The sequence below is a fragment of the Neocloeon triangulifer genome, unplaced genomic scaffold (assembly GCF_031216515.1).
Source record: "Neocloeon triangulifer isolate White Clay Creek 2 clone unplaced genomic scaffold, ASM3121651v1 ptg000009l, whole genome shotgun sequence".
NCBI lineage: Eukaryota > Metazoa > Arthropoda > Insecta > Ephemeroptera > Baetidae > Neocloeon > Neocloeon triangulifer.
The window spans coordinates 874593-893167 of NW_026775551.1; the positions used below are offsets into that span (position 1 = coordinate 874593).

General features: G+C 37.6%; 4 protein-coding genes across 5 annotated transcripts; 3 read left to right on the forward strand and 1 right to left on the reverse strand.

Annotated features, from left to right (window-relative positions):
• The first annotated feature begins 1846 nt into the window (after positions 1 to 1846).
• On the forward strand, positions 1847 to 3339 carry LOC132195319 (RNA exonuclease 4). Its single transcript, XM_059617239.1, has 7 exons — positions 1847 to 1999; positions 2136 to 2350; positions 2411 to 2508; positions 2558 to 2751; positions 2806 to 2941; positions 3000 to 3099; positions 3149 to 3339. Exons 1-7 carry the CDS (start codon positions 1981 to 1983, stop codon positions 3317 to 3319), a joined length of 933 nt encoding a protein of 310 aa, XP_059473222.1. The 5' UTR covers positions 1847 to 1980; the 3' UTR covers positions 3320 to 3339.
• On the reverse strand, positions 3338 to 6121 carry LOC132195317 (ATPase family gene 2 protein homolog B-like). Its single transcript, XM_059617236.1, has 7 exons — positions 5880 to 6121; positions 5097 to 5825; positions 4585 to 5028; positions 4205 to 4532; positions 3951 to 4151; positions 3543 to 3889; positions 3338 to 3493 (listed from the first exon to the last, which is right to left on the reverse strand). Exons 2-7 carry the CDS (start codon positions 5811 to 5813, stop codon positions 3350 to 3352), a joined length of 2181 nt encoding a protein of 726 aa, XP_059473219.1. The 5' UTR covers positions 5814 to 5825; positions 5880 to 6121; the 3' UTR covers positions 3338 to 3349.
• Positions 6066 to 8763, forward strand: LOC132195318 (cysteine-rich protein 2-binding protein). Its single transcript, XM_059617238.1, has 11 exons — positions 6066 to 6104; positions 6163 to 6377; positions 6437 to 6574; positions 6637 to 6788; positions 6843 to 6868; positions 6928 to 7183; positions 7238 to 7512; positions 7565 to 7671; positions 7724 to 7929; positions 7980 to 8161; positions 8217 to 8763. The coding sequence occupies exons 2-11, from the start codon at positions 6163 to 6165 to the stop codon at positions 8388 to 8390; spliced, it is 1731 nt and encodes a 576-aa protein (XP_059473221.1). The 5' UTR covers positions 6066 to 6104; the 3' UTR covers positions 8391 to 8763.
• Positions 8764 to 9106: 343 nt separating this feature from the next.
• On the forward strand, positions 9107 to 18545 carry LOC132195582 (uncharacterized). 2 transcript variants are annotated; one of them, XM_059617681.1, is made up of 10 exons: positions 9107 to 9347; positions 9841 to 9911; positions 9992 to 10200; positions 10253 to 10470; positions 10520 to 10664; positions 10734 to 10935; positions 10989 to 11224; positions 11286 to 11524; positions 11583 to 11649; positions 11941 to 18545. In XM_059617681.1, the coding sequence occupies exons 2-10, from the start codon at positions 9853 to 9855 to the stop codon at positions 18405 to 18407; spliced, it is 7842 nt and encodes a 2613-aa protein (XP_059473664.1). In that variant the 5' UTR covers positions 9107 to 9347; positions 9841 to 9852; the 3' UTR covers positions 18408 to 18545. The 2 variants fall into 2 exon arrangements, with proteins under 2 accessions (XP_059473664.1, XP_059473665.1); XM_059617682.1 differs by lacking the exon at positions 9107 to 9347 and adding an exon at positions 9702 to 9784.
• Positions 18546 to 18575: the final 30 nt, after the last annotated feature.

The following is an 18575-nucleotide window of genomic DNA, read 5'->3' on the forward strand; positions in this document are numbered from 1 at the left end:
TTTTTGTTTCCTAAATATATAAAAAATATTGGGTGCTAAAAATTATCATTCCGAATATTTTTGTATATTTTTTAAGTAAATAATATAATTCTATCATGACCTTGCATGATATTATGGCGCATAAAATAGCGTATAATTTATTATTCATATCAACAGTCTACAGATCACGTGATTTTTTTTTTTTTTTTTTGTTACAAAAGGATGCTTGGTCTTTTTAATAGAATTAAAAGCAAATAAACTGCCAATCGAGAGGTAATTGAGCCGCCGAATTTCACGTCGCATCGGCGGCAAAAACGTGAGAATCACGCGCGGATCGTTCGTCGCTCTGTGGCGAGCAGAAAAAAGGTTCAATATGTAATTTGAATTTGTGATGCACGCGACACATGAGAGTGTGCATCATGTTGGAGGCTGATGAACCTTTCCCTTCGAATTGGTATGTCTTTCTTGGGCATTATTTCCTGGTTCCTCTCTCGGTCGGCGGCAGCTCAGGTGACAAATGCATTTGATTTGCTTCATCTCCCGCGCTGACAACACATATTGATACAGAAAGAGATAGAAATATCAACAAAACGGTTTACAGTAGTGGCAAAAAAAAAAAAAAAAATACAATCAGACGCCAGTAGAAAATGACAAAAGACGAAGCGCGCTGGCGCTTTTGCATCCTTTGTTTATCGTCAAACGTCAAGTTAATGGAGCCCAAAACTAAAATGAAATCATTGGGGATTTCTCTTTCATAAATTTAAGTGTGCAAAATAAAAATCGGAAGTTAATCAAATTAAAAATTCTTATCTTTTGTTAGCTTCGTGGAAAAAACTGTCACTCCGCGGCAATTTTTTTAAAGGAGAAGTACACCCAATATTTTTCACGTTAATCTGCAAAAGGAGTCAAATTTCAGAATCAAATTTCAAGAACCTTCTACAAAGATCGACTGGTATATTAGTGAACAAAAATTATAACAGAACGAAAATTCGTAAGTCCCTGATACAATACCCACTTATACGTTATTCAAGCTAACAACAAAATAGTAAGTTTTTTTACAAGATTAAAAATTTATTTAGTACTTTTTTATAATTTTCAATCTATTATCAATTATTGTTTTAAATTTTTTAATTAAATACTTAATATTTAATTTAATAACTTCAATATTAAACTTAAAATTATTTCAAAAAGTAATGACTTGAAAATGTGCATTGTTATTTATTTATATTTAAATATTCTAACAGTCTTAATATTTTATTTCAAATATTAATGAGTTCTTTTTTTAAATTAAATTTTTCAGTAAATTAGAAAAAAAAAATCATTCCCAGTTATTTATTGGTTTTGAATTACATCCAAACTTAAAAATTTTTTGAGAGATAAGATCATTGAGATGACTAATTCACAATAATTCCCTCTTAATCCGGCAAAACGTTAAACGGATCCATCACTTCAAATTTAGTTAAAGTATGTACTTTTTGCTATTTTTTTATTTAAATTTATTTTCATTTTCTTCATTTAAGCACTAACCGCGTATAATAACATGCATAAAAGTATATATTTATTCACAATTTACACCATCAAATGGGCAAAAACTATATTGAATTATAAAGATATTTTAACAAGTGTTAGGTATATTTTATTATTTAGAACACATTTTTCAGATTTGTTTCATTTACTTTTATCATTTTATTCACTTTTAACATTAATCGCATTATTATCTTTTATTCACATTTATATCGGTGCACATCAGGTGCAGTGTTTTGTACCTTGGTTTTGTATTTTGTCTGCCGAGCGAGTTACCAACGCTTTGAGTGCTGGATTAGAAATACAGATGTCACTACCTGACTGCCTATAAGCATTATTTTATTGTTTTATTTTTGTTATGGTTCTCGTGCCCCAATCAATAACACGTGTTTACAACAACACAACGCAAAATTTTCAGAACATTTCTTTCACGGCGGAAATTATTCCTATTAACTCCTTCACTCAGGCAGTCGAAGAATGGCAAAATCTAAAAGAGGCTGGTTTTCTACATGTTTTTCTTCTTTTTTTTATGTATTTCAAAACATTTAAAAACTTGCTGTTTTGCCTTGAATGTTACAATTTTTATGTGTTCATTGGTTGTACAAAAATTTATACTTTGTATTTGATTTTAGGAGTTTCCCTGAAAGACGATAAAAAGCTTTCTGAAGTTCAAAAGACGCAGCTGAAGGCAAAAGAAAGGGTCAATAAAATGAAATCTCACCAGCGAATCCCTCCAAAACTTGTGACACCAGATGAGCAGAAGCATGAAAACCCCAAAGAACAGTCCATGAACTTCGCCTCCAGCGAGAAATCAAAGCCGTCACAAAACTGGCTTCTTTTTAAAACAGTAAAAATTTGCACTAATTTTTTAAAAGATCCAAATAATACATATTATTTTGTTTTTTAGATCTTAGCCAAGGATCCTGTCAAACCACATTTTAAGAAGCTGAATAAAAGTGGGAAAGCCGGCTTGGAAAAGATGAAACCAAATAAATTTTCCAACAAGTATTATTCAATTTGCATCGACTATTTTATTTATTGCTTAATTTTTCAGTATAACAGATGTGGTTGCCCTTGACTGCGAGATGGTCGGAGGTGGAGACAACGGAAGAGAAAACCTTCTAGCCAGAGTGTCTGTGGTCAACAAGTTCAATGAGGTTTTGTACGACTCATTTGTGAAGCCCTTGGAGCCAATCACTGATTACAGAACTCAGTACTCCGGAGTTCGACCATCTGATTTGGAAACAGGTATGTTTTTTTAATAACTAAAAAATTCATTTGTTTATATTTGTTAATTTGAAGGAGCCGACTTCAAGGAGGCACAGGAGAAAGTGGCTGGTTTGATTGACAAGAGGATTTTGGTTGGGCACGACATCAAAAACGACATGAAAGTCCTGTTACTCAGTCACCCTCATAGCAGAATCAGAGACACTTCCAAGTAAGTTTGGGGAATTATTGTGCAAAGTAATTAACTTAAAAATAAAACTGTTTTTCAGGTACAAGCCATTCAAACAATTAAAATCAGGAAAACCCAGTCTCAAGTTTTTAGCCGAAAAACTTCTTGAAATCAAAATTCAAACTGGCGAGCATGACTCTGTAAGTTTTTAATAATTTTATGTGTCGAGTTTTAATTGAATTTTTAAAGATTGAGGATGCCAAAGCTGCCATGAGCTTGTACATGATGCATCAAAAGGAGTGGGAAAGACTGAGGAAGGAGAAAAAAGCACCACGTGATAAGCCCATCGAGAAAGCAAAAATGAGGCGCAACTGGGAGCGCACAAATAATTCCGACAAGTGGTTCAATAAGAGGAAATAAATAAATAAATTTGATAAAAACACATTTTTATTAGTGTCCTGGTTTGTATTTGGTAAACCAATCTAGGCATTTACTCGACAATGACGGTTTCATATTCTGCAAAACAAACTCAAAGTGTTTGTATTGAACTTCTTCCACTTCCATCCCATCAATGGTGAGGGCGTGCAAGGCAGCCTATTTAAAATATGATAATTGGCTAAATTTAACTAAAATAAGAAAATACCTCTTGGCACAAGTTCTGCAAATCAGCTCCAGAGAAAAGCTCGGTTTTCCTGGCAATCGCATTCCAGTCGACATCTGGTGACACTGCCATGCAAGAGGACTTTGCCACCAATATCGACTTTCTGCTTTCAAAGTCGGGAGCAGGAACATGAATTATTTGGTCAAAACGTCCTGGCCGCAGCAGGGCAGCATCAACCAAGTCGGGTCTATTTGTTGAAGCTACAATGAGGACTCCACCTTCACTCGAGGGTGCAATTAAACCGTCCATTTCAACCAAAACTGTGGCCAGAACTCGTTCTTGCACTCCAGTCTGTATCTGGCCCCCACCTCGGTGACCAACAAGTGCATCTGAAAATAAAGAGGCCAAAAAAAATTAATGATTTTAATTCATCTTAGCAAATAAACTTGCCTATTTCATCAATGAATAGAATGGCTGGAGCAGCAGATCTTGCCTTTCTAAATAAAGCGACCACACTTTTTTCAGACTCGCCAACAAGAGACGAGTAGAGTTCCGCAGCAGACACGGCAAAGAATGATTTCCCAGTCATGGTTGCAATCGATTTGACTAAAGATGTTTTGGCACATCCTGGAGGCCCATAAAGCAGAACACCTGATTTTATATATATTCAATTAATTTGATCATCTTGAAAAATAATTAATCACCTTTAGGTCTGGGTATACCCATGCGTTCAAACGCCTCAGGATGGACCAAAGGCCACTCAATCAGAATTTTCAACTTCTTTTTTATCTCCGTCAATCCACCAATCTGCTGGATGGACATTGGGTCTGTTGTGACGACGCCTAGGCCACTTCGTAGAGACGCTGGTTTCATTCCAGCAAGGGCACATTTAAATATTGAGTGCCAATCATTGTGTGGCAATTTTGTCTTCAGAAGGGCAGTCTCCCTGGCGAGCATGGACAGGTCAGCCAGGACATAACCTGGGGTCACTTTTGCGGCCTCGGAGGAAAAACTTTCTACAGAATTGGAATCCTAAAAATCTAGTAATTAATTTCTTGTAAAAACTGAAATTTTTTTTCTGTACCTTAATAAAATTAGACAACAGGTTTTTCAACATGATCTCCCTTTCCTTCTCAGTTGGGGGACCAATAGAAATTTCGTGTTCGAGCCGTCCAGCTCGAATTATGGACGGATCCACATTGCCAGGCTTCGATGTGACGCCGACGACAAAAACTGAATGCAAATATTCGTCCAGCAAAGAAGCCATTTGTTTCACAAGTCGTCGAGAATGACTCTGGGTTGTGTCATTGATTTTTGGGCAGACTGCTTCGATTTGGTCAATTACAATGGCGCAGTGTGTTAGCCTCTTTGCTGTTTCAAAGATGCTTCTCAACTTTTGCTCTGCCTCTCCGGGTTTGGACTCGGCAAAGGTTCCGCCAGAAATTTGGATCAAGCTCAGGTTATTTCTTTGGCACAGGTGCTCCACAAGGACCGTTTTTCCGCAGCCTGAAGGACCAGAAACTAAGACCTGAAGTTATGAAAAAAAAGAACAGTTTTAGAAAAGAACAAAGTCAATTTTAAATTAATTTGTATTACTTTGTTATTTTTTCTATCCTCGTCTCCATTTCTAAGGCAATCTCGGACAAGATTGTTCAACTTCTCAAAGGGAGCTTCCAAGCCGAGGGCAACTTGGTAATTTTTCGTTGAGAGAACTTTTGAGTAAGAACCAATGTCGATGACATTCCTCACAGAAATTTTACTGTTCTTTGAAAATTTAGCCAAGCACCCATTCAGCTTGTTGCAGTGGAAAACAAGATACTTGATGTTGTGCAAATCAAGGCCCTCAACGTCCACTAAACTGTGCTGAGTTACGTAGAACAAATTCATGCTTAGAACAGAAAGGAGAATATTTTCAAAGGCAGGCAAGTCTGCTCTCCACGAAGAAGCACTTTCGGCACTGTCGAATATCACCGACACTTTGGCGTTGGCCACCGTTTTGATCTGCTGGTCTAAAACTTTTATTTTACTTATTTCCACGCTTGATATTGGCTGGTGTGGAGGAATTTTCATGGGCAGCCCATCACTGCCAGTTTGCATGGTGGAAATGTCAAAAACGGTTCTGTCGCATTGACAGTAGTCGGGGTGCAGAAATGGGTCTCTGGTGACTTCGCACACAGACCGGAAGCCATCTGACCAAGGAATGAGGGCGAACTTGTACAAATGTTCCCGCAGTTCATCGCTGTTCTGCTCAAAGCGCTGAATGTTGCCGTGGGTGCGAGCAATGGAAGTGTGGATTAAACTTTTGCCTGCCATTTTACTCCTCTCCTGCAATGAAATCATTAATGAACCTATTTTTGGTATATTGAATTATAAATTTACTCGTATTTAAATCTCGTTTTGTCTCAAAAACCAGGAAAATCAAGCATTTTTGCTCGCTGCTTATGAAATCCAGGTGTCTGCGCCAAAAACACACGTGCCTGTGTTGACAAAATTCAACGTAAATGCTGATTGGTCAATTTTAAAAATCCATCGAATAACAGCCAATCAGAGCGCAGTAGTCGAGAAGTAGTGAAAGTGAAGGAAAAAAGTAAACAAACAGCAAGGGTAAGAATCCGCTGATGAATTTAGCTTCGAAATTATAATTTTTTTAACCTCTTTACAGATGAGCGACTACGAATTTGCGACGTGTTCAAGGTGTTCGAAGTTGGAAACGAAGGAGTCGGCGGCGCTGAAATGCAATGCATGCGGCTTGGCCTGTCACCTCACTTGCATCAACAGCCCCACAGCGGTCTTCCTCGGCGATGCGTTTTTCACCTTTACCTGCGGTTCTTGCTCGCAAAGCGATCAGGACGAGCTCTTAAGAGAAAATTATATGTGGTAAGTTTTTGGTTATAATGTATTGGATTTAAAACTCATTTGATAAATTAATTAAACAGGCTCAACGTTGTTATTTTGGTGATGTACAACCTGCACCGCCAATACACTTGCCACAGTCGGAGAGGATTTTTCCACTACAAAAACCATGTTACAAAAATCATAGACGAAAAATGGAAATATCTGTTTCCGCAAAGATTGTGAGTCTGCATTAATGCAACATTTGCTTTTTTTCTATCTTTTTGCTTTTTCTTAATTTCAGAAAGAAAAACCGAACACTGCATGCAATAGTTTCGAGCAAGTTGACCAGCAACCTACACATTTTCGAAAGTGGATCGGCGGCACTTGGTGAACAAGGCTGGTGGCGCCTCTTAGAACCTGATCTCAGCCCTCTTTACCTTTCAAATCTTAAAAGTAATTAACAAAACCTCAAATTCAAGGGCTTAATTTGTTTTTACCAATTTTCAGAGCCAGTACTAACAAAGCAAACCGAGGTCAGCAAATATGCCAAATTTTAAATTTATATATTGTTTACTTTAAACTGATTTTTCAGCCCACAAAGTCAACAACCCCTGTTCCTACAACATCAATTACTATAGATCCAACACCTTCGTTCTTGCCAAAAATTTTACTAGAAGAGGATGAGGTTGACATCGATATGGAAATTGATCCATCTGCCATTCCACAAAAGATTTTTGATCCTGAACCTGCCTTGAACATTTTATCCCTCTTCAATGAAACTTGCAAATCTGAGATTGAAAGCCAGCCAGTGACTCCCTTGGAACCACAAGAGAGCTCAGATTCTGATGGTTTGTTTTTTTGATCGAAATTTGTGACCAAAAGGTTTACATTTAAATATTTAGAAGTTGAGTCTCGGCAAGATGTTCTGCCTGAGACAAAAGCTTGTAGGCCCATGACGCAGTACGAGGAGGTTCACCTGATGCATCGACTGGAGAGGGCAGGGCCGTTGCCGACCAGCGAGAGCCGCAGACTTTACAGGAAACTGGTTGTGAGAAATTTGCAAAGGAAAAATGGGCAGCCGCTTTTCAACCTTTCCTACTCTTTGATTGGATACACATTTTCAGACCCATCACTTACCATGGATCCAAAATTTGACAGGATTTTGGATAGATTTAGCGTAAATTTTCAGTTCTTTGTTTTTCTTCGGCATTAATGTTCATATGTCTCAGGTTAGCAACGCTCGTCTAAAGAGTTTAGGTCAGAAAAATCCTTCATTCATGTTGAGGCTCATGGGTAAAATTGAACCCACCACTTTTATCAGTCCGTTCACTGAAAGGTAATTTTCGGTCTATTTTTCTCTCCCTTTAATTTCTCGTTTGCTTTTTTAGAGCCTTGAAACCATTCATTATGAAGGAAAATTGCGCAAAATTTCAATGGATTAAGATGATGAGGGAGTTGATGGCAAAAGCCAATAAAAATAATCCTTTGTGGAAACCAAGAGTTGAAGAGACCCTCGACTATAGCTACGTCCGCCCACAGCACATCCCAGCAATCAACAGCCTTTGCCGAGACAATTTTTGGCCAGGAATAGATGGTAGGAGACATAAAATATGAAAATATGCCCTTACCTGATTCATAACTCAGTTACGGAGACTCTGCAATATCCGGACTTTTCGTGTGTGGCTCTTTACAAAAAACTGGTTGTCGGATTTGCTTTCTTGGTTCCTGACACTGGCATGAACGAGTCATACATTTCCTTCCTGTTTGTGCGGCCTGAATGGAGAAGAGGAGGCATTGCCTCATTCATGCTTTACCATCTTATTCAAGTATTCTTAAAATATTCAATCTTAGATTTTATCTTAAAAAAAAAATGTTCAACAGACGTGCATGGGAAAAGACGTCACGCTTCACGTCTCAGCAACAAACCCAGCTTTGATTTTGTACCAAAGGTTTGGATTTAAGGTTGAAGAGTTTGTACAAGATTTTTACGAAAAGTATCTTCCTGCTGACTCAAGAGAATGCACTCACGCTTTCTTTCTTCGACTGAGCAGATGAGTTTTTTTGTAAATACATGCAGAATGAATGAGGTTAATATAATTCAATTTAACGTAAAAATAAATTTAATGCTTTCGAATATGACGAAAAATGGAATCATTGATATTGAAGCTTAAATGTAATAAAGCTGAATTACGCAAGGATGATTTTTTAATTTGACAATTGATTTCGTGATTATTACACGCAATGGTTGATGTCTCGGATGTGAATAAAGGAATTTCTTAATTATAATTTCAGCAAGTTATCATAAATTTTATAATTTTTATTTTGTCATAATGATATTAATAAGTGCTGGTCAGAATGCGACCCTATTAAATGATTAATAAAATACAGAAAGCATTATCTGCAATATTGAAAATAAATTGATTTGTGATATTTCAATTTTGCTGAATTTTTATTTTATAGCCATGAACGTCTCCTCAAGTTCCAACTATTTCACAAAAATCAATTATTAATTTATTACTTTCTATTTTGTTGCAAATGAATTTAAAGTTTATATTCCATTAAAAAAATTATATAAATTCAAAAGAAAAAATCTTCTTAAGGCTTTTGTCTAATTGGCCCTTATTAAATTTGATGAGTCACAATATCGCTTTTTCCTTATTGAGTCATGACTTTCACTGTTGCGCGCAAAAATCCCATTGGCCATTATGCGAGCACTGCGAATTACGTCACAAATATTTTGCACACGGAGTACCCGTCGTTGTTTTGAGAGGCAGTTTCAGCTTGTTTACTGATACCAGCTACAGCGTAGAGTAAAAATTATTCACTTTTTATCTAAAAATTGGAAAATTTAAAGCTCTACTTTTATTAAATACCAAACCTTTGTATAGATAAGCTGATATAATTTGTGACTCACGTGAAGCTTAAATTTTAAGCTAATTATAAAGATAACCAAAGGTCTGTTATGTATAAGGAATAGCTGCTTTTTACAGACGCCGGATTTGTGAAGGATCGGTAAGGACACATAGTAGTATTTATTTTGTTTCTAATCCACACTTATCCATTGTTGAATTGGAAGACAGGTTTTACATTTAATATATTTGTCACTGTTGTTTATTTGTCAAATAAATATAAAAAAAAAATAACCATGATGTATTTTGGAATACACTTTTCTCAATAATTCAAAGAAGAGAAATGCTTCATTTAATACTTAATCTTTATGATATCATAATATTAAAAACACAGTAAATTTTGTAAGGACTTCTTGACGCCGTAATCGTTTTCAAGAAGAATTATAAACTTGTTACTTATTGTTGAAGTTCACTTGAATACTTATCACCCATTTCCTGTGTGAGCCATAATTATCTTGTTGGTGGTTTGATAAAACATTTTACAGTTATTGCGTTCACTCAAGACATTCAAGTGCAAAATGAAAATTTTTAATCATTTTTGTAAATTAAATCCATTTTTTCCACATTATTCTTATTATCTATGGTGTATTTTCAAGGATTTGCAGAAGATGGAGTTAAAGCCAGTGCTTGGCTACTTTGGATCAAATAAGGATGCCACCGACATAACGTAAGAATATTAGTTTAATTTCCAATGAATTCCAGGTGATATAATTATGTGAAATTAATTAATATCTCTGCTGATGATAGCGCTTGGGCATTGGTCATTCACTATGCATTCAAAGGCCATGAAAATAACATGGAAAGGCTTGGCAATGAGGCTGACGTGGAAAATCTGAGGAGTACTTTTCTGAGGCGCGGATGCCTTTTTTGTGAAAAAGGCTCTTTAAAAAAACAAGAGCTACAGGAATTTTTCAAAGATGATTTAGCGCTGAAAAAATTCTTTTTGGAAAGCGCGGGTATGACTGAAATTTTGCGTTTCAAAGAATATTTTATATTGATTAACTTTAGAAACAAAATTTGAAGTTGTCGGAACAGAAAAAGCGCCAGATGTGCTTTTCCTCTTTATTCTGTCTCATGGTGATGAAAATGGAGAAATTTACACTGAAGAAAAGATTAAAATACTGGACGGAAAACCCTTATACCAAAGTTTCAACATCGAATTCATTTTTGGCAAGCTTAAAGAAATGAGCTTCCTGAAAGACTGTTTAATTTCAGTATTTCTTGGGGTAGCTGGATTTTTCCACAAATTATCCGCTTACTTATTATACATTTCAGCCGTGTCGAGGCACTGAAGAAGAGCAAATTGTCCACACATGCAGTTCAGAAGATCAAAAATTTGAGCCTGTACCAAGTGATGCCAATCGATTTCTCATAGAGCCAAATAGCAAAAATTTCATTGTTGTATATTCAACCACAGAAAGTAAGAAAAAATAAAGATTAATTTTATTATAAAAATTATTAAATTAAATCTTTAATCTAACTTATTTAGAGATGGCGTCAAACCGAGATTCCGACGGCACTTGGATGGTAAAAAGCCTCTGCCTTGTGCTGAATGGGTTGAACAGAGACATGGATATCTTGGAGCTGCTTACTTCAGTGCAGCGCCACATTGATGGAAAAACTCGTGCACATAACGAAGGCCAAACTTGCGAACTGCGATATTTTCCTCACCAAAGATTTACATTTTGCAGGTAATGCGCTCATAAAAGTTTCCATCGTAATGAATTTAGGGGGAATTTCTCAGATCTTTGGATGAACCTGCCAAGATAATTGCGCGGGATGGAAGAGCGGGAAACCTGGATAACATCAGAACTATAGATGGAATTGAATACTACAGTTGGAATCCTGGGAGCAAACGCAAAGCTTACATTTTCAAAAGCCAAGCTAGAGATTCGTTCCAGCTGGAAGAAAATTTGCAGAATCTGTATTTCACAGTTGAAACAAACCATCTCCAAAACTTGATTCCCACTTTAGAAAAAGGCAAGGATAATTAAACGCCGAGAAAATAGTTTAAAAAATTGCAACGTTTTTTTGGTCACAGTTGCGCACGGTGAAGAGAAGATTGAAAACATATGCACGATGGTCATTGTTATGGGTGCAATAATTGAGTCTAAAACGGCCACCCAGAAGGAAATATGTGTAGATATAGGCAAGACGATTGTTCCAGTACAAAATTTAACAAGAATGTTCACCGGGATTGAAAGCAGGAAACTTTTAGGAGATCCAAAATTCTTTTTCTTGCTAGATGACTTAAAGAGACCACAGTTCACGGATGGCACGGTTAATTCTCTGATTGCGTTAAGTAACTCTATAAATTAATTTTTAATTTTTCACATAGAGCGATAGATTTGAAATATCAAGCGCAAACCACGCAGGAATTTACTCATTTCTTGCTATTGGAGAAGGTAAAAATTTGCAATATAAAAAAAAAATTTAATTTAAAATTTTAATATTTATAAATATATGTAATATTATTTTTAATTTCATTTCTTTTAATTGTTCTTTAATTATTTAGTAGTAATTATGTATTAATTATTTTATGTTTAAATATTATTTTAATTTTTTTAAATTTAATTTTAATTAAAACTGGTATTTTAAACTATTATCAACAACATTCATTAAATTATAATTTATTTATAATTTGAATTTAATTATACTAATAATTGTCTATAATTATAACTAACTCACCTTTTCAGAAGTTGTAAACGGCGTCATAGAGGGTTTTGGTAGCCCAGAGTTAAGAACTGGTGGCAGCATTCAAACAGAAATGGCCAAAGTTATTCGAAGCGCACCAATAGATAAATCGCCGCTTTTGACGCAAGTTACAACTACACTTCCCTGCCTTGTTAGCTTCCCAGGTTGCGCAAATGTTTACATTCAGCCGAGTTTTGAAATGCAAGGCAAGGTTCAAGACTTTGACGCCATGAAAATGCAAATTACGACAGCAACGGAGAAAAGACCAAAAATTTTGTGGCTATTGAGTGCACAGTCGGGTATGGGAAAAACTCTAGCAACGGAGGAAATGTCCAAACGACTGCAGAACTCACTCTCGTCATTTAAAATTGTCACAATCAACGCAGCCGATTTGGAGCATTACGAATATTTTGAGAGCTTGCTAGAAAAAGAGGTCGAGACTCCCGACGGCACTGAATTTTTGAGGCGAATTTTAGCAGCCCAACATAACCAACTGGCCTCTAAAACGCAGGAGGAATTGATCGAGAATGGAAAAATCTTTGTGATGATTGATCGGATTGACGAAATGACTGAATCTGAGCACAAAGAGTTTCTCATGAAAATTGTTCAGCAATTGTCAACCAAGTTCCACGTGTGGATAGCAGCAAGGCCTGAAGAGGCAAGAAATTTTGAAGAGGAAATGAAGCTAGCAAACATAATTAAGTTTTCACTAAGTGGCTTCAAGAAAAAAGATCAAATAAAATTTCTTAGAGCAAAGCTTTCTCTGCGTGATGATGAAATACGGCAAAAACTAGAAAACTACAGGCAGAAATCCACTAATGAAGTATTGGAGAATCCGCTGCACCTGTATTTGTTTGCCGACATGATCGCTGTTGACTTGCAGAGTGACAACCTCTATGACATTTACGACAATTTTTTCAACGAAAGACTGAAATACGTCATGAAAAATTACGAATACCTGGACATGACAAAACGACCGCACGTCAGTAAGCAGATCAAATTGAGAAAAGCAACACTTCGTAAGGCTGCCTGCTTGGTAGCGTTGCCTAAAAAAGTTTCTGAAATTAAAATTCACAAGACGGAATTGAGTCAGGTTGAGAAGTTGGATGAGTTGATTGTTACTAGTGGAGCTATTAGATCATTTCAACACCAAACCTACACAGAATATTTTTTGTCACAACTGTTCTTTGAGGATCTAGATACGGCACTGCTTGAAAAAAATGACTTGATTGAATTCTTGACTCAGGTGAATTTTAGGCAGGTTCGACTTTTCTTAGATAACGCTTTTGTGACTCATGAGGAAAAGTGCAAGAAATTTCTCACAAGACTGCCACCTCTGAATATCTTGGCAAAAGAAATGAAGCAAAAAATTCTTTTAGTCATTTGCAAAGAAGGGCTTGCGAATCTATTTGGGGCATTTTACCAATACGTGGAAAGCAACCCGTCAGAAAATGCATGGTTTGAAGAGATACAACATGAATGCCTCTATTATGCTTGTCGCTCAAACGAAGATATCGCACTGTTATTGATCAAGAGTAAAAATGACCTAGAAAAAATGATCAAAAAATACTACAACCAAGAGTTTTCTTGTTTCCTCGAATGTATCAAAGCTGGAAGACTGCAAGTCATGAAAATTCTCAATGAGTTAGGTGTTGATTACAAAGGCCCGCAGGATCATCCTGTTGATGAAACATTAATTAGAGAACCGCTGAACAACGCGATTTCAGGGGGGAAAAGAGACTGCGCCGAATACATTTTTGATTTGTATAAAAAAGAAGACGATCGGATCATCAGAGAAGCATTTGATTCAGCTTTCAATCAGAGCACAATCAGAACACTGATTGATTTGTATTGCGACTCAAGTGCTGCGCGAAGACGGGAGCCAGAAGATGACTACGAAAATTTTCTAAAAGTAAACAAGACATCAATTCTTAAGAGCATCTTGAACCGTGGCTCTGCATTGTTTGTAGGGGTCAAGGAGGGTGCCTTAGACTGTGTAAAGCAAATGGTTGAAAAGGGAGCTAAGGTCGATGAACAAGATATCAACGGTTGGACACCACTGCACGTGGCTGCTAGTACGGCGCAACTCGAGTGCGGAGCGTTTCTCATTGAAAAAGGTGCACAAGTGAACATGTGCACAAATGAGGGCAGACCACCTATTTTCCACGTGTTTGACTTTCCGCACGTTGGATTTGTATCAATGCTCTTCAAAAATGGCTCTTTTGGTGATTTCACAGACAATGAGAAAAACAATGTATTGCACTACATGCTTTCTAAAGGGACTGCAGATTACCTTGAATTCATGCTGTCACAACCAAGAATAAAAAAACTCTTAAACGAAACAAACAGCGCTGGAAAAACAGCACTGCATATAGCGGTTGAAAAGGGTTTAAAGAACGCTGTAGACATACTGATTGCAAGTGGAGCCAATATCAATTTGAAAGATAACTCTGACTCGACACCATTGCACGCAGCAGTTACTTGTGGCAACCTTGAGATTGTCAAGGTTTTCTGTTCAAGACAAGAACTCAATCTAGAAATGAAGAATGCCAATGGAGATACCCCCGCTGTTCTAGCAAAGCAGCTGCAAAAATGTGAAATAGCAGAATTCCTAGAAGAAACATTAACAAAGAAAGGGATCAATCTAAATAAAGCAGATAAACACCGAATCAAACGCCGAGAACAACAAAATGAAAACACAAGCAATCCATACAAAGATTTTCTCAACAACCCTAATCAGGAGTATAAGAACTCAAACTACATACTAGAAGTAAGAGATTCAAGTGGTAATATTCTCGATTTATCATTTGAGGAGTATATAGAGACCAAATTGATGTTCCTGAACAAACCATCTAGCAGTGATTTTCAAGTTTTAAATGCTCCTGAAATGTACATGGATAGTAGCATTTCAGAAAATGAAAATGCGGTGAAAAATGGTCACGTTGAAAAAATTTACAGCCCACAAACTTTTGATTTCATGCAGAAGCAAGGCATTTTCGGAAAATCTCTACTCCATTTTGCAGCACGCTTTGGCCAATCAAATATCCTTGAGCATTTCTTGCATCAAGATAAATCAATGGTGAACCATAAGGACCTGTTTGGGCTAACTCCATTGCATATGGCCATTATAAGCGGAAAAACTGATATTCTGAAATTACTTTTGGAAAATGAAGCTGTTGTAAACGTAGAAAGTAATAACGGAACAACTCCCTTGTGCCTCGCATTCCTAATGGGCTCACAACAAGCTATTCATACTCTTTTAACATGCGATAATTTAAATGTCAGTGAGGAATACAATGGATTTAACGTCATTTTTGAAAGTTCAAAACTTGGGTTCCTTGAAGTGCTCGAGGCATGCCAAAAGAAGGGAATTAATTTAGATCAGCAAAATGACCTTCTAGAAACGCCACTGATGTTTGCATGCTACTATGGCCACGAGGAATGTGTTGAATATTTACTTTCTCTGCACACGGGCAATATTAACCAAACTTCAAAAGTTGGAAAATTTCCTTTGCTTTTTGCAGCTGCAACAAATCATTTTAACGTCTGCAACATGCTTCTCCAACACGGGGCGGACATAAATTTAAAAGACAGCGACGGCATTGGCCCATTGCACATTGCCATAGGAAGAAAACATTTTGACTTGGCATTGTGGTTATTGGAGCAAGAAGATTTCGTAATTGACGATGAAGCTGTGCAAATTACAGTCACTAAAGGAAATGCTCAAATTCTTGAAAAACTAAGAAGCAAAAATGCTGATTTACTAAAAAAAGACGAAAGGTTCCGAAGCCCAGCGCACTTAGCAGCCATTTCTGGTAACACTGAGTGTTTGGGAATGCTATTGGACTTGGACACTCCGAAAGTTAACATTGAGGAAAAATGTCACAGTGATTATACACTACTACACCTTGCAGCCAAAGAAGGACATGCAGAAGTTATAAAATTGCTACTTGAACGAGGAGCGCAAACAAACGCTAGAGACTTCCAAGGAGTTCAGCCTCTTCACCTAGCAGTAATTCAATCTCACGAAGAATGTGCTCTTTTACTGTTGGAAAAGGATTCAAGCGGTATTAATGAGAGACTGCCAAGTGGTGAGTCACTAATGCACTTTGCCGCAAAAATGAGTGGTGGATCAAAACTACTTGAAGAATTAATTAGGGCGGGCGGTGACACGACTGCCAAAAGTGCAGACGGTAAATCTGTTATGTCTTTTGCCATCTCTGCGGGAAACGTTTCGGCAGTAAAATTACTGCTAAATGAATTTGATAAAGACGAAATTAACCATAAAGACGATGGCTATGGGCCCCTAGCCTTTGCAGTCCTATTAGACCAGCCAGAAATATTCGAAGTGCTGGCTGACGCAGGTGCCGACTTAAATTTGGCTGACGATTTGGGGAGAACAGCTGCCTTCTACGCCCTTGTTAAGAGCGATGAAGTTTTTGAGCGAATAATTAGTCGAGACGGTGTCAACATTAATGCGGAAACAAATAAAAAGAGGTGTCTTCTGTTTTGCGCCGCTGAAAGTGGTGAATTGAATAAAATGAAAATGCTGGTTAAGCGTGGTTTGAACGTGAACAAAAAAGATCTGAACGGGCAAACGCCTCTGACTGCAGCAATCAGATTAGGCCGTGAAGACATTATTGATTACTTGCTCACTTTCGAAAATTTGGATGTGACCTCTAAACAACATGAAGATACGACACCTCTTCACCTAGCAGTTTCTTGCAACAAAGTTGAAATAACAAAGAAGCTTTTGAGAAAGGTAAATGTCACAGAGCGCTCAAGTAAGGGAAAAACGGCTCTGTACTTTGCTGTCCGCTTTGCCGGCGAGGAGATGGTCAAGTTGCTATTGGAGCAAGAAGGAATCGACGTCAACGCCCAAGAGGAAGAAGGCACGACACCACTTCACATGGCCGCTATGAGGGACCTGCCAAATTTGATTCAAATTCTTCTTCAAAGCGGAGCCAACCCAAACATTCCAGATTGCAAAGGGAACTTACCCCTGCACAATGCCGTGGAAAGCTCGTTCAACAAAAGTACAGCTGCACTTGCTCAAGTGACCAAACCAATTGATGCAAAAAATAAAAATGGTCAGACTGCATTGCACCTTGCAATAAATAATTTAAATTTGGTAAATATGCAAATTCTTGTCAACGTAGGGGCAAACGTAAATTCGCGCGACTCCAATGGCGAATCGCCCTTGTATTTGGGAGTATTTTATGACTACGAAGAATGCCTACAAATTCTAACATCGAAAAACGCGCAAATAGACTTTGAAGAGCGATTTCATAATTTGACTTTACTGCAAGTCGCCTATCAAGATAGAAATTTCCATGCCTTTCGATTCTTAGTTCAGCGACGTTGCAACCCTTTCCGTGATCTAGGCCCATACGAGTTAATCCTATACGACTGCCTCCGAGGTTCTTGCAAAGAGAGCAATGAGCAAATTTTCACTTTCCTCTGCCAACAAGAAGTGGTGAACCTCAACTGCCAACTCTCGGCCGGAGTGACGCCGTTGAGCATGGCAATTAGCATGGGATTTGAACCAGCAACCAGGGTTATTTTGGAAAGAGGCGCCGACGTTAATCAACGAAACGAGTCTGGCGAGACGGCCCTGATCATGAGTATAGTGGCAAACCATCCTACGCTGATGCAAATCCTTTTGCAACATCCTGAAGTTGAGGTTGACGCAACAGATTCGGACGGCTTGACTGCTTTGCACTATGCAGCACAGGATGGTCTCTACAAAGCAATGGAAATTTTGCTGCAAAATGGAGCAGACGCCAACTTGCAAGACGCAATTGGGTACACCTCTTTGCACAGAGTGCTGCAATCGGGAAACCTGGAGTGCATAAATCTTTTGCTTTCAGTGCCAAACGTCAATGTCAACCTACGAGATCGTCTGAATGGATTTGCGCCAGTCCACATGGCACTGGCAATGCGCCTTGAAGACGCAGCTCTGGCACTAGCGGAGAAAGAAGATGCAGATGTAAATTTGAGGGTCTCCTTGCCTTCCTTACATGATACCTATATTGGGTTTACACCCCTCCACATAGCTGCTGCCCACGGCCTTACACGATTTATTCGACGGCTTAAAGAAAAAGGTGCCCAGTTAGACATCCCAGACGCCAAGGAACAGACTCCGCTTCATCTGGCTGCAAATAATAGTCAAGAAGAAGCAATAAAGATGCTCCTAGAAGAGGGTGTGGATTGCAATGCAAAAGACAATCAAGGGCAGACACCTCTCTTTTTAGCAGCCGCTGCAGGAAATAATAAGTGCGTCTTTGCTTTGTTAAAAGACGTCCGTATAAAATTGAATGAGACAAATGCGAACGGAGAAACGGCAATTTTAACAGCGGCAAGGAACAAGCATTGGGGTGTTGTGCAAATATTGATTGATTATGAGGCTGACCTCGAATTAAAAGACTCAAATGGGCACTGTGCGTTGGACGAATTAAGTAACTTGTAAATTATAATTACGTATAAAAGTTTTTTATGTAAATTTTGTATTTTTAGTTCACTAATAACCTATTAATGAATTTATAGTATAAATATTTTAAATAATATTCATAATAAATTTTATAAATTATAATTCAAATGAAATTTAATTTATGTTAAGTAATCCCTAGCACGTCAC